Source organism: Pinus tabuliformis, chromosome 1_2 (genome assembly GCF_031772625.1).
Source record: "Pinus tabuliformis cultivar Carrire ecotype Pingquan chromosome 1_2, CPIR1, whole genome shotgun sequence".
Taxonomy (NCBI): Eukaryota; Viridiplantae; Streptophyta; class Pinopsida; order Pinales; family Pinaceae; genus Pinus; species Pinus tabuliformis.
This window is the reverse complement of record NC_142298.1, coordinates 806,175,749-806,190,646: the sequence shown is the minus strand read 5'-3', so window position 1 is coordinate 806,190,646 and position 14,898 is coordinate 806,175,749. Positions and strand designations below refer to the sequence as shown.

The window sequence follows — 14,898 nt, the reverse complement described above, 5'->3', positions numbered from 1 at the left end:
GGTGCAGCTTTTGAGGGCTTACAATCGGAAGCATCCAAGGACTTGGGATGAAAATATGGTATATATACATCACTCTTATCATAGTGAAGTCCACACTTTTATTGGTAAAGTCTTCATGTGAAACTTTTTTTTGGATATTTTCCACTTCCACCTTTGGATATTGCATATGGGAAGCAAGGAGGAGTGAGGGAGGATCTTATAGAGGATGCCTTGAGGGAAGAACATTTGTGAAAAATACCAGGGAAATCCATATATATGTATAGGAACCACTACATAAGTCATATGAAAAATACAAGGCTAGGCTTAATCATTTCAAAAGAGAGAAGATGTTCAAGGTGGAAGCTAGAGTATGGTTATATTTGAACAAGGAGAGGCTACAAGGTCTTGGTAAGAATGCAAAGGTTTTGTGGTATGCCTCTATGAGATACTAAAAAAAGGTGGGAGATATTGCATATAGACTCAATATAATCCCATACATGTGGATTTACTCAATGGTGAATTATCTAGATAATATGAAACTCTATAAGATTTCAATGTTAGATTTGTAAGAGGAACATGTCCTACCTTCCACAAAGGATTTGGAACTAAATGCTCAGGCTAAGTCGTTAGAAGTTATAGGTTTGAATAATACGTATAGAACTATGATACATGGTTAGAATGACCTTTGGAAGATTGGCTTGAAAGGACAATTTCTAAGAAAAGCTAAATGGTATACTCGAGAGGTGGAGGAACAATTTCCTCACCTCATTCACTAGAATACTTTGAGAACCAAAATCCTCCCAAAATGGGGACGTGTGATCTATATTGGATCGTTATATTATTTTTCATCCATATCAATTCTTTTAGAGTGGAAAAGGTGGAGGAATAAGCTCACAAGGCCATTTTTACATACAGGACCCAATTTGGAAAATTGGGGTCTGAAACCTTCTAGGAGTGGTTTGAGGCATCAAATGGCATTTTTTGGGAGTAAAATTTTGTTTCTTTGGCATGGCACCTTCTTCTGTTATTCTACACATAGATACCTTTCCAATGGCACAATAATCGCCTCAATCAAAGTCCATATGCAAATGTTATACCACTTAGAAATTGACCTTGTTGTTTTAACCACCATAATTTGAGAGGATCCCACATCAGCCCCCATTATTCATGGAAAAGAGGCTAGCCACATTATCATAATGAAAAGGCTCTATAATAGTCAATATTGTAACACTAGTTAAGAGTTAAAGGAGTCAAACATAACCACTAGTAGGCTATTGGATTGTGTTATAACTAGACCACTAGGAGGAAAAGGCGTTTCATTCTCTTCAAGTGAATTTTGTTCCATAAATGAGTAGAGTGGCCGAGAAGGATAGGGAGATAGCACATAGAAATAATTTGTGCACTATATTATCCCACGAGACATAGACCTTACTTCTTCTATTTAGAGAAAGAGAGCAAAGTGACCTCACCTTCTAGTTAGGTTTTCTCTTGAAGGGATTCTTTAAGATATATCTTGTGTCAATTTTGGTTTGTGGGTTTTTGTTTCATTGTTCTATACTTTCTGCATAATTATAAATTTCATCCATATGAAATAAATATTAATTTCCATATCTAAAAATTTAAAAATAAATAAACCTTCATAGTGTAGTTTTCATATTTTTAAGTATAAAGTTTTTAGATTTGTCATGATGAATTCTCTAATGGAATATTCATGGAAATTTAAATATAATATTGGTGCCATATTAGGTTCCTTTGGGTATATTGTGGGGATTTTTAGTGGATCCATATTAGTTAAGCCAAAACGCACAAACCCCTAGTCTTGGTTGAGTAATTTGTGAATAACCCTCTCCATGCAACAAAGGAGAGGTTTTTACATCTAGAAGCACAAGTTGCAGATATAAATCATATTATGTGAGCCTCCTCATGGTGTCTAATGGTTCTAATGCAAAGGTTCATTCAAAGGGGAGATCAGGAGATCAGGAAGAAACAAAAAAGGAATTGAAGAAAGAAATCGAAAAGGATCAACACAATTTAAGTGTCATGAATCATTCATAGTCCTTTTTCAAAATGGAAGTGAATGTTGACATTAAGTCGTATCAAGGTGAGATTGATTCTTTGAAGCTAACTCATTGGTTACATCAGTTAGAAGTTTATTTTAGTGTCCATCATATAGAATAAGAACAAAATATTTTGTTTGCTTATTTGAACTTAAAGGGCCATGCCCTAACCTTGTGGGAAATACACATGGAGACCTTAAGGTTGGAGGGAGATCCTCAAGTGACTAAGAATATGTGAATTTTGGGTGAAATGGCTTTATGACTAGTTAAGTATGACTATCGCGCTTTCCTAGACAATTTCCATGCATTTGGAATTTCTATCCTTGAAAATTGTGCAAAACTGTGCTCTGTCTTCCACTATTGTCCGTGCACATAACTCAAATAAAATTAAAAATAAAAAGTGAATTCCATAAGCATATTTGGGCGAATATATCCCAACTGAAAGCTTCTAAGGTCATATCTATTCGAGTCATACCCCTCATAGCATGGAGCTAATTCCCTTTTATCAAGGAACTCTAATCCCCCAATTAGAGGATCTCATCCTTCTCATTTGGATATGAAAATTCTTCCTCTTGTTTTATAAATTGGCTATAGGTTAGAGGGATTAGATAGTTTAGAGAAGATAGACTTATGTTGTTGGATTTAGATTGGAAGGCTTATGATCTAAGGAGAGGTTGGAGGCATTTGGGAGGAACCTCATGACATCAAGGCAGAGGTTGTAAGGCTCTTCTTTATCCTTGAATTAATACAAATGAATCATTTTTTCCATTGTATTGTCTTACTGAAATGATGAATGATTTATGTCTCTTTTGATATTCATTAAGATGATTTCAATTTCTAATATCCTTGATCATTAGATTAAGCTTGTTTGAATTGTTATGTTGCATATGCCTTTGATCTTTCTTATGTTTGTGGTTGCAGTTCTATTCGAGCATTGATAAGCTACATCGAGACAGAGAAAGGATCTTCATCAAGCATTTCGCAAATAGGTAAGAGGCTTATTCTCCTTCTCTTGTATTTACAATTCAAACGAAGTAAGCTTAGGAAAAGAGTTATTCAATTGTTTGTTTGTTTCTAGTTTCCTTTAGGATCTAGGGAGATCGCTCTTGTCAGCAAGAGGGATTTATCCACCTAACATCGACTCCAATCAAAGGAAGTGACCATGCTACTTGGAGGGGGTGTCGTAGGAATGAGAGAACTACCCCCTTGCGCTATGGGAATAGTATAACTACTCCCCTGTGTCGTTGGAATGCGAGGATTCCCCCCTAGTTCGTTGGAATCTGAAGAAACAAGAAGAACTTGAGAAGTATGAGGTTCACTCTCTATGGGAAAGGTACGATCAACTGAAGGTGGAATCAAGTCAACCATTTTCTCAACCAATGGTTGGTCATGAACAGACTCATGGGATTCACGTTCAAAGAGAGCGGGATTGATTAGATTCAGATTCTAATCAATCACTTCATCAACTAGCAGAGGATTGGGAGAAAGCTTTCGGTAACCAGCTGGAAGTCGTGGCTGAGAAGCTGTAAGGTTTTCCAACACTTTTGAGGCTTCATCCATATAAGTAAAAAGGTGAATAGGATGATTCTTTTCACATAAATTACAGGTAAATTTGACTTTACCCTTTTTCCCATGGACCTTATTAGCACTAGTTGAGGGTTTGTCACCAGCATGATCTCCAGAAGCTGACGACAAAGGTCAATGTGAGCCTATGGACCACACTTCTAATACCATGGGAACACCAGGACAATCTCTAAGAAGGTGGTCACCCTTACATAACATGCACGTGAATTTAACTTTACAGGGTTGATTGGAAGGTTTCTCAACGTCATTCGCATTTGTAGCAATGGTTGCTTGGTTGTCCCCCTACTTATTTTTCTTCTTCTTCTTATCCACCTAGTTACTAACTTGCAGGCTTTCACTAGATGAAGATGAAGAAGAGGAAGAAGACTGAATAGGAGAAGAAGGCAAAGGGTCAACTTGAGGATCAACTTGAGGTTACTATTTTTCAGGTGGAGGAGAACTTCGTTGAGAAGCAACATCGATATTCAGAACCATAGGGCTCAAAAATAAAAAAAACTAGCAAACCACTGGTGAATCCAGGAAGGGACAATGTTGCCATATAAGGAGCACCAATATTTCCGAAAGAAGGAAAAGGGCCAGGATTCTCGTCAAAGGGATTCCTTTGATTGGTAGACTCTAGAACTGTTGACATTAGTGTCAACCTAAGTTCCACTAAGGAGATTTTTCACGAAGAGGATTTTGTCTTGTGCTTAATTTATTTATTTTAGAAATTAAAGACCCAAACAAAACAAAGGGGTAACTAGGCATAAAGGTTTACCAAGCAACCGTGAATTGCAATATACACCTTGGCGAACCAAGGACTTAACTTATGTGCAGGAAATCTCCTTGAATGTTGTGTTCATTGTATCATGGTATACAAGGCGGCTGACTCGGTTAAATATGGATGGATATAAACCTATAAGTGTCTCCCAAAATATACTCGACGATATGTGGGAGTGTAGTTTGTAGTAGCGTTTTCTAATGCTTAATCGTTTGATGAGAGAATTCCCATATGCTTTTCATGCGTGGAGTTCCATCTGATATACCCGAAGGTACGTGGAGAACGATCTGATACACTTACATACGTGGAATGGGATTTCACCCCCAGGATGAAAAGTTGGAAAACAACACAACTCCTATGTTTAACGACATTGGAAAACGTCTATAGCCTAGACCTCTATGTGTTTCATTAAGTTTCAAATGTTTCTTAGGTTAATTGAGATGAATTTTAATGTTTATCTTCAATTAAATTTCAATTTTAAGGCTCAAAATTTGATGTCGCCTCAATAAACGTATGATGCAACTAATATGACGAAAATAACTCTTTTCATTTTCATTTTAATAATGAAAGGCCTAACTAAGTAGGGGAAGAAGAAATCAATCAACAATTCAACAAACAAATGATGTAATAGTCGATCTCTACAATTTCACTTTTCCAATCAGAACCAAAGCCCTATATGCAATGCATGATGCATAAGATTTTTCTTTTGGATTCTACTTAATTTTCAAATGATAACTAAGATACTTTTCTAATCATTTATAAAATAAAACTATTCATAACGATGACTAAAACACCAATGCTTTCGAGCACTCAATGGTTAAACAATTTAGTTTGTTAATGACCTAATGACAAGAACAAAGGAAAATCTAAAAAAATTCCTTTCAAATCCACTTAAAAACAAAATCAAACCAAATGGAAGCTTATGAGAGACGAAGCCACACTTAGGGACACAAGGAGGAACTACCGGGACAAATTTAATCAGAGATAAAGTCACAAAAATGAAAATTTTTGCATCAAACTGGGACCATAGAAGGTGATGAAAGGATTAGGGTGCACTGAATTCTAGGAGAATAGAAGGCTAGGGTTCACTGCAATGCACTATCTCTAGAACGCACGGTGTGGTGATCAAGGAAAGACATGTTCCGACATAAAAAATGCAACTAAATCTCAATGAAAGGTCTTCCTAAGTCTGATCAAGATCCAGGAGAAGAAGGGGGTTTCAGTATTTACCACTATATCTTGTTCTAGATGATAAAAAACAAATAGGAGTGGTATTTTGTGATCATAACATAGGAGGAGGAGGGTTTCATGCTAACCATTTAGGTCACGATGTGAAACTATTACTCCATGCTGAGTTACAATTCCTTTGTATCTACATTTTTATAACTGAAGCAACAAAAGAATATTATAGGCCTCACCATATAGCTATATTTTCTTGTATATTGGGTTTCCCAAGATAAATATGGTTGTTCATTTATGTGGATGGTGTATTTGAGTTTCTATTGTTTCCATTTATTATTTCAATTGTTTCACATATTTGAGTAAAGCTAATAGTTAATTAATATGTTATCTAAGGAAAATTAATTTGCATCATCTAAGATTTCAAAATATTATATGATTTTCTATGATGAATTGTTGAAGAAAAATATCCATGATAGAATATAGATCACATTTCTACTATACAAACCTACTCATAACATATGTATCCTACTTGGATGCCAAAGAATCCCAACCATAACGTTGAGGACTATTCTTGGTGTGGGCTTAAGAATTATTTGGGACTAGTTTTTTTGTTTAATCATGGTGCTTGTATCCCTCTAGTATGCTAGATATATTCTATAAGGTCCCCGAGTGGTGATCAACAACATGTTCATGGAACTATAAGCTGACAAACCTCATGGGTTGTAGGTGTCGTTCATGGTGCTTAACTCCAATAAGCTTCGTTTATAGAACATGAAGCTTATTTTGTTGCCTTGACCTTGGTTATACATGAAGACCCATTCTTGGTTCACAACTAAGCTAGTCATGGCATCCACATCCACTTGGAGGTAGATGACACCCTATAGAGGTCACATATGGTGTTTAAGGATTATTTCATAGCACTTAATCCTGAGAAGTAAGGTTTGGGTCTAGAGGCTCTTATTTCCTTCTCTCAATTATGGTTAAGGACCTAAGATCCATCTATGATGCCCAAGACCTCATAATGGTGCCCCTATTAAACTCATATACTAAATACTCCTTGGGAAGAGCTCATATCACAATTTTTTGGTGTTGTTAGTGGTGCTTGAGGTTGAGAAGTTATAATTTGGTGCTTAAGGCTTTCATTTCCCCACTTAATCATGTTTAGGGCCTAAAACCAATTTCTAGTGCATAAATCCTAATAATGGCACATGTATCCCACTCCAAGGGTTGCAAATAACCCATTCAAAGAAACCATGTGTTGGTTCAAGGAACTGTTTAAATCTCTTGAGCCTGAGAAGATTCAAAAATATCTTAGACATTTTTTTCCTTCCTAAACCATGTTCAAGGACTTGTAACCCATCCTCAATACATAAAACCTCCTAATGGCATCCATATCCAACTATGATGCCAAAGACTCTTAAGAGAGTTCCTTTGTTGCGGTTTGCAAGAATTGTTCATGGAAATTGATCCTAAGAAGCTAATTTAGGACCCAAGGCCAAAGTGTTTTCATCCCCTAAACTTGGTGTTTAATCTCAAGAAGTTTCATTTAGGGTTTAAGCCCCTTGTTCTCCCCATTTATGTTTATGTCTTTAAACCCTTTTTCATTGCACAAAGCCTACTCATGGTGCTCATATCTCGCTTGAATTTTAATGAACCTCAATGATGACCTCAAAAAACATTCTTGATGTGGGTTAAAGAGACAATCCTATTTATGTTTTGTGTGGTAGTTTAATCATGGTGCTTATATCCCTTTAGTAGGCTAGATGTACCCTATATGGGTTTTGTGTGGTGGTTTGAGGATTTGATCATGACATTATATAGCTTGAGAAGCTTTATGGGTTGTAGGTGTTTTTCATGGTGCTTGGACCCAAAGAAGCATCATTTAGGGTACAAGACTCTGATGATTCTCCCTGAACTCTGGTTGAACCTTGAGACTTATTATTGGTTCATAGCTAACTTGTTAATGGTAACCATATCTAGCTCGAATTTGAACAATACCCTTTAGAGGTCATATATGATGGTTTGAAAACTCATCCATGGTGCTTGAGTTTGATAAGCAAGTATTAACATTAGGAACTTTTCTTCCCTCCCTTGAATATAGTCAAGAACTCAAGACCCAACAATAAAATGTGCATTAGACATGCATAAAAATTAATAAAAATGTGTATACATTTCTATACTATATACACATTCCTAAAAATTTCAACAACCATGTACTTTCATTGCAACATATTAAAAAATCAACTTTTTATACTTGCTTTATTCTATGAATAATTATAAAAATTATAATGTTAAATTTATTAAGGTGTACTTGCATAGTTATCAAAATATTGCTTTAAATTTAAATTTATAAGTGAATATAAAATTTTAGTAATATGACATATACAATATTGATTTAATAAATAAAATAAATTTTTTTATATAATAATAATTAAATAAATAAAACATAATTATAAAATATTCTCTTTTGAAAATTGTAATTTTTTTTTTTTTTTTTCTGTGAATATAGAATTTCGTGATAGCATTGCTTTAACATGGGTATAGTCATTGTTCATTTTTGTGGACTCTCGGTTAAGAATCCTTATTTATTTGAGAAACATATAAAAACTGTTAATTTAACATTTATGCATGCAATACTCAGATATTTGAATATTGATAAGATTAAAAATATGGTTATTAATTCTATAAAAATTATTTATTTTGGTTTTATATATTAATAATAGAAAATGAAAAGCTTATTTTTACTAACAATATTTCTTATCACTTTTTCTTTTCAGAAGAAGGATTTTTACTCATTGAGAATATATGATTTTGAATATGATCTTTATATACAAATAACTGATATGATCATTAGTACGAAGGATAAAAGGTTTTTTAATATTGTTTTTTATTTTATTTTAGTAAAGTTTTTTTTGGAATTAGGAGTAAGTTTTTCCAAAATATTGATAGTATTATAAGTAATATGGTGACTAAATTTGTTGTAAAAGAGATCATTGACTTCAAGTAAGAAGTTCAAAATTGTTATTTTTCTATTGGTATTTTAAAGAAGAAAATTTATCTGGATAAATTTATAAAACAAGTTTCATAACAAAATTACAGAATTGGATAATGTCATGACAAAATAAATTTATAATCTTTGTGATTTTAAAACAATGATAAACAATAAAGCAAATTAATTTGGTAGAAAAATTACCCTTTTCTAATTAAAAATTTAATAGAAATCATACAAAAATTTAAAACATAACTAGAATTTATCATAACTCAGAATCTGTGTCTTGTCCTCCTTGTTTTTTTGGGATTTATTTTGTTTGTTTATTTATCTATGTAGGTATTGGTGTCATTTTTATAGTATTTGTTGTTGGTTTATTCTTCTTTAGAATTTATATTCTTGATCCTTTGTGTTTTCTTAAGTATTTTATCATCCTATTAGTTTTTAACTCCTTTTAGTATTTTTGTTATTTGTTTAATGGGTCTCAACCCGTATTTTATTGTTGACCCTGTTTTATTTATTGATTACTTTTCTTTGAATATATATATCTTTTGAGTCATGTATATTTTTGTTGGGCCTCAACCCATATTTTATTGTTGACTCTGTTTTATTTATTGATTACTTTTCTTTGTATATATATATATCTTTTGACTTGTGTATATTTTTGTTTTATTTTATTTATTTTCCATTAATTATTTTTATTTTAGTTTATTTTATTTCCATTAATTAGTCTTGACTCATTTTTATAAGTTTTGACTTCCATCCTTGTTTGGAGTTTGACTTTGATTTTTTTTTTTTTTGTTAGTTTGGAGTTTGACTTCTTAAATATTATTTTTCAAAAACTAATTATGTAATATAGCCGTTAATAATTGTTTTTAATAAATTAATAAATTAATATCATAATTTAAATACTATTGTCTAAATATAGCCATTACTTAAAATTATGGTCTTTATATTACTTTATATTTAAGTCTTTGCCATAGTTTACCATCGTATATAATTTCTACCAAAAAATCTTTTTTTAACTCATAATCTATTTATAAAAAAATAATATTTTAAAATATCTTTTTCACTTCCAAATTAATCTAAATAATGAAATTAAAATCCTACCGACTGAATTGAAACAACTAAACTCAGAAAAGACTATGAATACATTGAAATTTAATTATACAATATTAATATCAGTAACAAATTATATATTGAAACTTTAGTCACTCCTGTTATCTTATATGGCTATGAGGTTTGGGGTTGCAGCATCTACAGAGAATCATGGAGAAAGATTGAGTAAATCCAGAAGCGTTTTATAACTTATAACGTGAAAATTAAAAGTAATACACCCTATCCTATTCTCCTTATAGAAGCAGGGCTTTCCCCTATTGAGAGCCTAGCTATGCTTAGGTTTCTATTGTACAAGCACAAACTCAATAACATAGATGATCATAGACTTCCTAAGCTAGCTTTAAATTCCAGCCAAAACCACCTAAGGCTCAATGGAGGGTGGCATAAAGACACAAGGGCCTCGTTAAACTATTGGGAGATCAACGAGAATGATGCATTGCAAAACATAAATAACATTAAAGATATTGTTACTTCTAAGTTCAAAGAAAAATTGTGGTGTGAGAAAGATTTAGCGGCTAAAAGAAAATTAAGTTATTATAAGGAGGTCATCAACCCCACCCTAGAAGATCAAAAGTATCTCTCTATTTTAACTAGCTCAAAGAAGAAAATTAATAAAGCAAAGATTAGAACGAATTCTCATGAGCTCTCATTGGGCAGTTCCTAAAACACCATGGATGGAAAGGATCTGTCATATATGTGACATCGATGATGAAAACCACTTCCTCTTAGAGTGCCCTGCATACAACCACATTAGATCTCAGTTTCACAATCTTTGTTACAACACTGACCTTCCTAGCATTTTACAATGTCAAAATTATAGTCAGCTCTGGAGGGTTCTATCCAAGCTTTTTGATTATAGGAATAAAATCTTAAATCAAAATAAATAATTTGTTTATTCAGGTCTGATAGATCATTATTTGGCCTCAACGGACCTTAAACACATCATCATCATAAAATGCTAATTTAATAAATAAAATAAACTTTTATGAGTAAAAAACTTTATGAAATATTGATATGTGATAATAAATATAGTGTCAGTTAATAAACTCGAAATCAATAATATCATATAAAATCTGCGTCTAGCCCCATGGAGTTTGGTTTTAGATGGAGAACCCATGCTGAGCTGCTTAGCTATGAATCGATATTGGATATACAAACCACGTGGTTTGTGAGGTATGAATCAATGTGATCTATAAAATATAAACTCGATGTACACCTTCCAGAGAGTTGTACTGGGCCGAAAGCCTGACTTGAATTTTGGGATATAACCTCTATTACCTGCGCCATGACATGAATTATTGTCCTTGACATGGGGAGACAGAAAAGGCACGCGTGCCTTAAAACACAACGCTTCATCAAACCCCACACTGTAACGTGTATTCTGAGTGATTCCCAAAGTTATCGAATCCGGAAATGAGCAGCCTTCATGCCCACAATCATGTTTCTGGCTCCCTGGAGAGGTAGCCGGTTGGAATTTCGCCAACATAGTGCACTCCCACCTTTTCCAATGCTACCCTTTCCTCGTGCGTATCACAAGGTCCAAATTTTCATCTCAGGTTGAATCACTGTGAGGTGAGGTGATAGTTACTGAATCAGTGTTGGAGTTTTGTTAATTTGGTGAAAATTTGATGATACTATTATAGAGTAATTAGTTCAGTTGGGTTGAATTGGCTGGATTGATAAATGTTTTTATGGTAAGTCCATGGATTTTTGGTATCAAATCTTTTTCCATCTTTAGAGGTTATCAACTAGCCATGCCTATAAGGTTGGCCTTCACAGATAATGCGCTATCCACAAAGATTGCTGACTGTAAAGTGATTAATGGATCTTCTTGCTTCTCATTATAAAATTCCTGCCAGCCTTCCTCCCAACACAACCTGCACAGAGAGTACTGAGAAGCAAGTTTGAAGTTATTTCATGTCTCTTATACAACTTCAATTTTTTTCTTATTATACTGTCAAGACCGGTTTTGATCTGCTTGGAAGGCTATATATGTTGTATTACTGAGGCGATTTTTTTGGGTCTGTTTGTTGTTGCCAAGTTTGCAGGCAAGGATCCGGTGTGAAAGGCAGGATTGCTTTCAGGTGAATCCGGTGTGAAAGGCAGGATTGCTTTCAGGTGAAGGGCTTCTTCAGAAAGTAGCTCGTTCATTTCTATTGAAAACTATCAAAGTTCTGAGTTTTTTTTATTAATAAAATCTTGGTATGGTTATATCTTTTTTCAGAGGATGCAGATTTTTTTTTTGTAGTTAAGATTAACCTAAGTACCCACAGGGGATTTGAATCGGTGACATATCACAAAGAGTGCCTTAACGGAGCACCCATTCACCATCAATCCAAAGCCCCATGGGCCACAGGATGCAGACTTAGTCAATCGGTTTAACTATATTTTCGTACATATCTCTTTCTGACCTAGGTAAACTCATTGTTTTATCACTGGGTGCAACTCAACAACAGGGTTCTTATCTTTTTGTAACTGTCATTTTTCTTGCATGTATGTGGCTTGATTGTTATGTTTTTTCTTATTATTTTGTGACTATCATATATTTTGCACTGTCTGTCCAGATTGTTAAATAGGTCATGAATGCTTTGAAACAGAAATGACAGAGTGATATCCAGATCAAGAATGATTAGAATTAAGGGAGTGGTATTCCTATAAAGTTGGGTGGTGGTTGTGGGATAAGTATGGTTTTGTGATTCTAATTTATTTCATTTATTTAAATGTGGTATTATTTCTTATTTTTTTATTATTTTGTAATATTTTTTTTAAGTTAATTATTTGGATGTTATATTTTCAATATTTAAAATTTAAATAATTTGCATTTTTGTTTAAGGTAGATTTAAGAAACCAAAGTATATTTTGCCTGTATCCATTAGATACAAAAAAAAATAAAATCCATAACAATATAACATTAATTCATATGTATAAAGTTCATTGCTTATAGTATCATACAAGGGTTTTACAATCCTCATTAAAAAGAAATTCAAAAATGTGAAAATAGGTTTAAATTATTTAAAATTTAAAAAAATAAAGAAAAAGATATCTTTAAAGTTCAAAATGTGAAAACTGGTTTAAATTATTTAAAATTAAAAACAAAAATATCCGTAAAGTTGATTCGTTATAAGATAAATATATTTTATAAAAAATTTAATTATATAATATTAATTTTTTATTTTTAAAAATTTAAAAATATTTTTTGATTAATAATTTTTGCTTATACAATTTTTAATAAAATATTTTTAATAAAATATTTTTAATAAAATATTTTTAATATTTTGTAGTTTATAACTTATTAAAAATATTTTTAATATTTTGTATTTTATAACTTAAAGGGGATAAGTTAGATTGGCAAGGAAAAATTCCTTGAAATGCTTAAATCTTTTTCTTATAAATCTTTTTCTTATATTAAATTTAGAGTGGATATGTTTAATAAATGAAAAGGTATTTTTTAATATTTCTGTCACCTATTATCCTAATTTTATTTTTCACATTAATTTAATGTGGGATGATTATGTTTTTCACATTAATTTAATGTGGGATGATTATGTGAGAGTAACATATTTACCTTCCAATAGAGTCAACAACAAAGAAATAATACTCATTCAAAATCAAAGTACAAAGAAATAATACTGGTTCAAAATCAAAGTAGACTTAAGCACAGAACAAAACTTTATTGAAAAATATATATCATATTCTCAACTTACTTTCATAGTACATGTTTAAAAAAATACAATCTTTTATGTGATATACTTTCATAGTACATGTTTAAAAAAATACAATCTTTTATGTGATATTGGTTTATATTCTCTTTAGAAAAATACAATAACTTTTTATGTGATATTTGTTTATGATAATTGATAAACTAATTATTTTAATTTTTTTTTTTATATCATGAAATATTTATATATTAAAATTTAGGTTTATGATTTCATATTTAATTAATATTAATAAAATTATTAATTAGTTTTATTTATTATTTATTGAATGTTTGGGATTTGGAATTTAGATGACTTATTTTTTTATAGTAGTTTAAAGAGGAATTTTGGTATGATTTTAAAAAAATCTAGCAGAATTTTTTGTAAATCTAGGTTACAGTTATCAAGTTTCAACATTTTTAGTGCTCCAGAATTTTGATGGTGCTAAATCCATTTCCAATCTCAAAAAATGATTCAAACATTTTCCAGCCCATTTTTTATAAAAAAATTACTAAATTCCAGTATTACAAACAAATTTACCACATCCACTTATAAAAATCACGTAAACCAATATACTGGTTATTCATTTATAATACTCGCGTTTTTTCACACCAAAGAAATCGACAATCTCAATTGTAAAATCCAACGGATTTATAGTGAAAAAGCGAAGAGTTTTGTTGTCTAGCAATAATCAAACAGCTAATCTAACATTTAAAGATGACTCACCACTTCGGTATATTGTCTTTGCAGACTAATCCCTTTTTTTTGTAGGAGCGGTACCCACATCATGCAACTGTTAGCATCATGGAGAAACAGAAGACTGGGACAGGGTATTCATCATGGATGTTCCCTGCCTGCATTCGTTGCTTCGAAGAAGAGAAATTCCATGTCATCATGGTGCCCCGCCGACTCACCTGCCAGCTTGGACAATGAGAGGGACAACAGCAAGGCATCTCCGATTCCTCCACGCGGACACCTTGTGGTGTGCGTGGGGAAGGAACGCCAGCGCTTCGTGATTAAAACAGAGTCTGTTAATCACCCCCTCTTTAAAGTACTGCTGGAGGAGGCAGAGAAAGAGTATGGATTCCAGAATGAAGGGCCTCTCGCATTGCCATGTCAAGTGGCGTTTTTCCACAGGATCCTGTTGATGCTGCAGGGTCATTAGAATCAGAAATGAATTCCTGCTGTGGACTCCCCGGTTGATCTTACATACATAGCTTTCTAAGTTGTTCTAACTGCATGTGATAGATATTAAAGATAATTATATTTAGGGTTTGTAGATTCTTGTGGAGATGATCTTGTATGTAAGGTGTTGGAAATTGCTTCACAGTTGTAATTTTACTCACAGAATCCTCAATTCAGAAATGTAGTCTTTCTCTTTTTTTTTTTTTTTAAGATATGGTATTTTTATGTCGATTGTAAATTTTGAGAATATCTGTGAGCTTAGAAAAGTGGTCATATGTTTGATGTCTCCTTTTTCCCACTATCAGATTCTAAGATATTCCCAAAATCTGCAACCAAAATAATGTTAAT

At 32.5% G+C, this 14,898-nt stretch overlaps 1 protein-coding gene across 1 annotated transcript; it reads left to right on the top strand.

Annotated features, from left to right (window-relative positions):
• Positions 1-14,152: 14,152 nt before the first annotated feature.
• Positions 14,153-14,530, top strand: LOC149208348 (auxin-responsive protein SAUR71-like). The gene has a single exon (XM_089398308.1). The coding sequence runs from the start codon at positions 14,153-14,155 to the stop codon at positions 14,528-14,530; it is 378 nt and encodes a 125-aa protein (XP_089254434.1).
• The last annotated feature ends 368 nt before the right edge of the window (positions 14,531-14,898 follow it).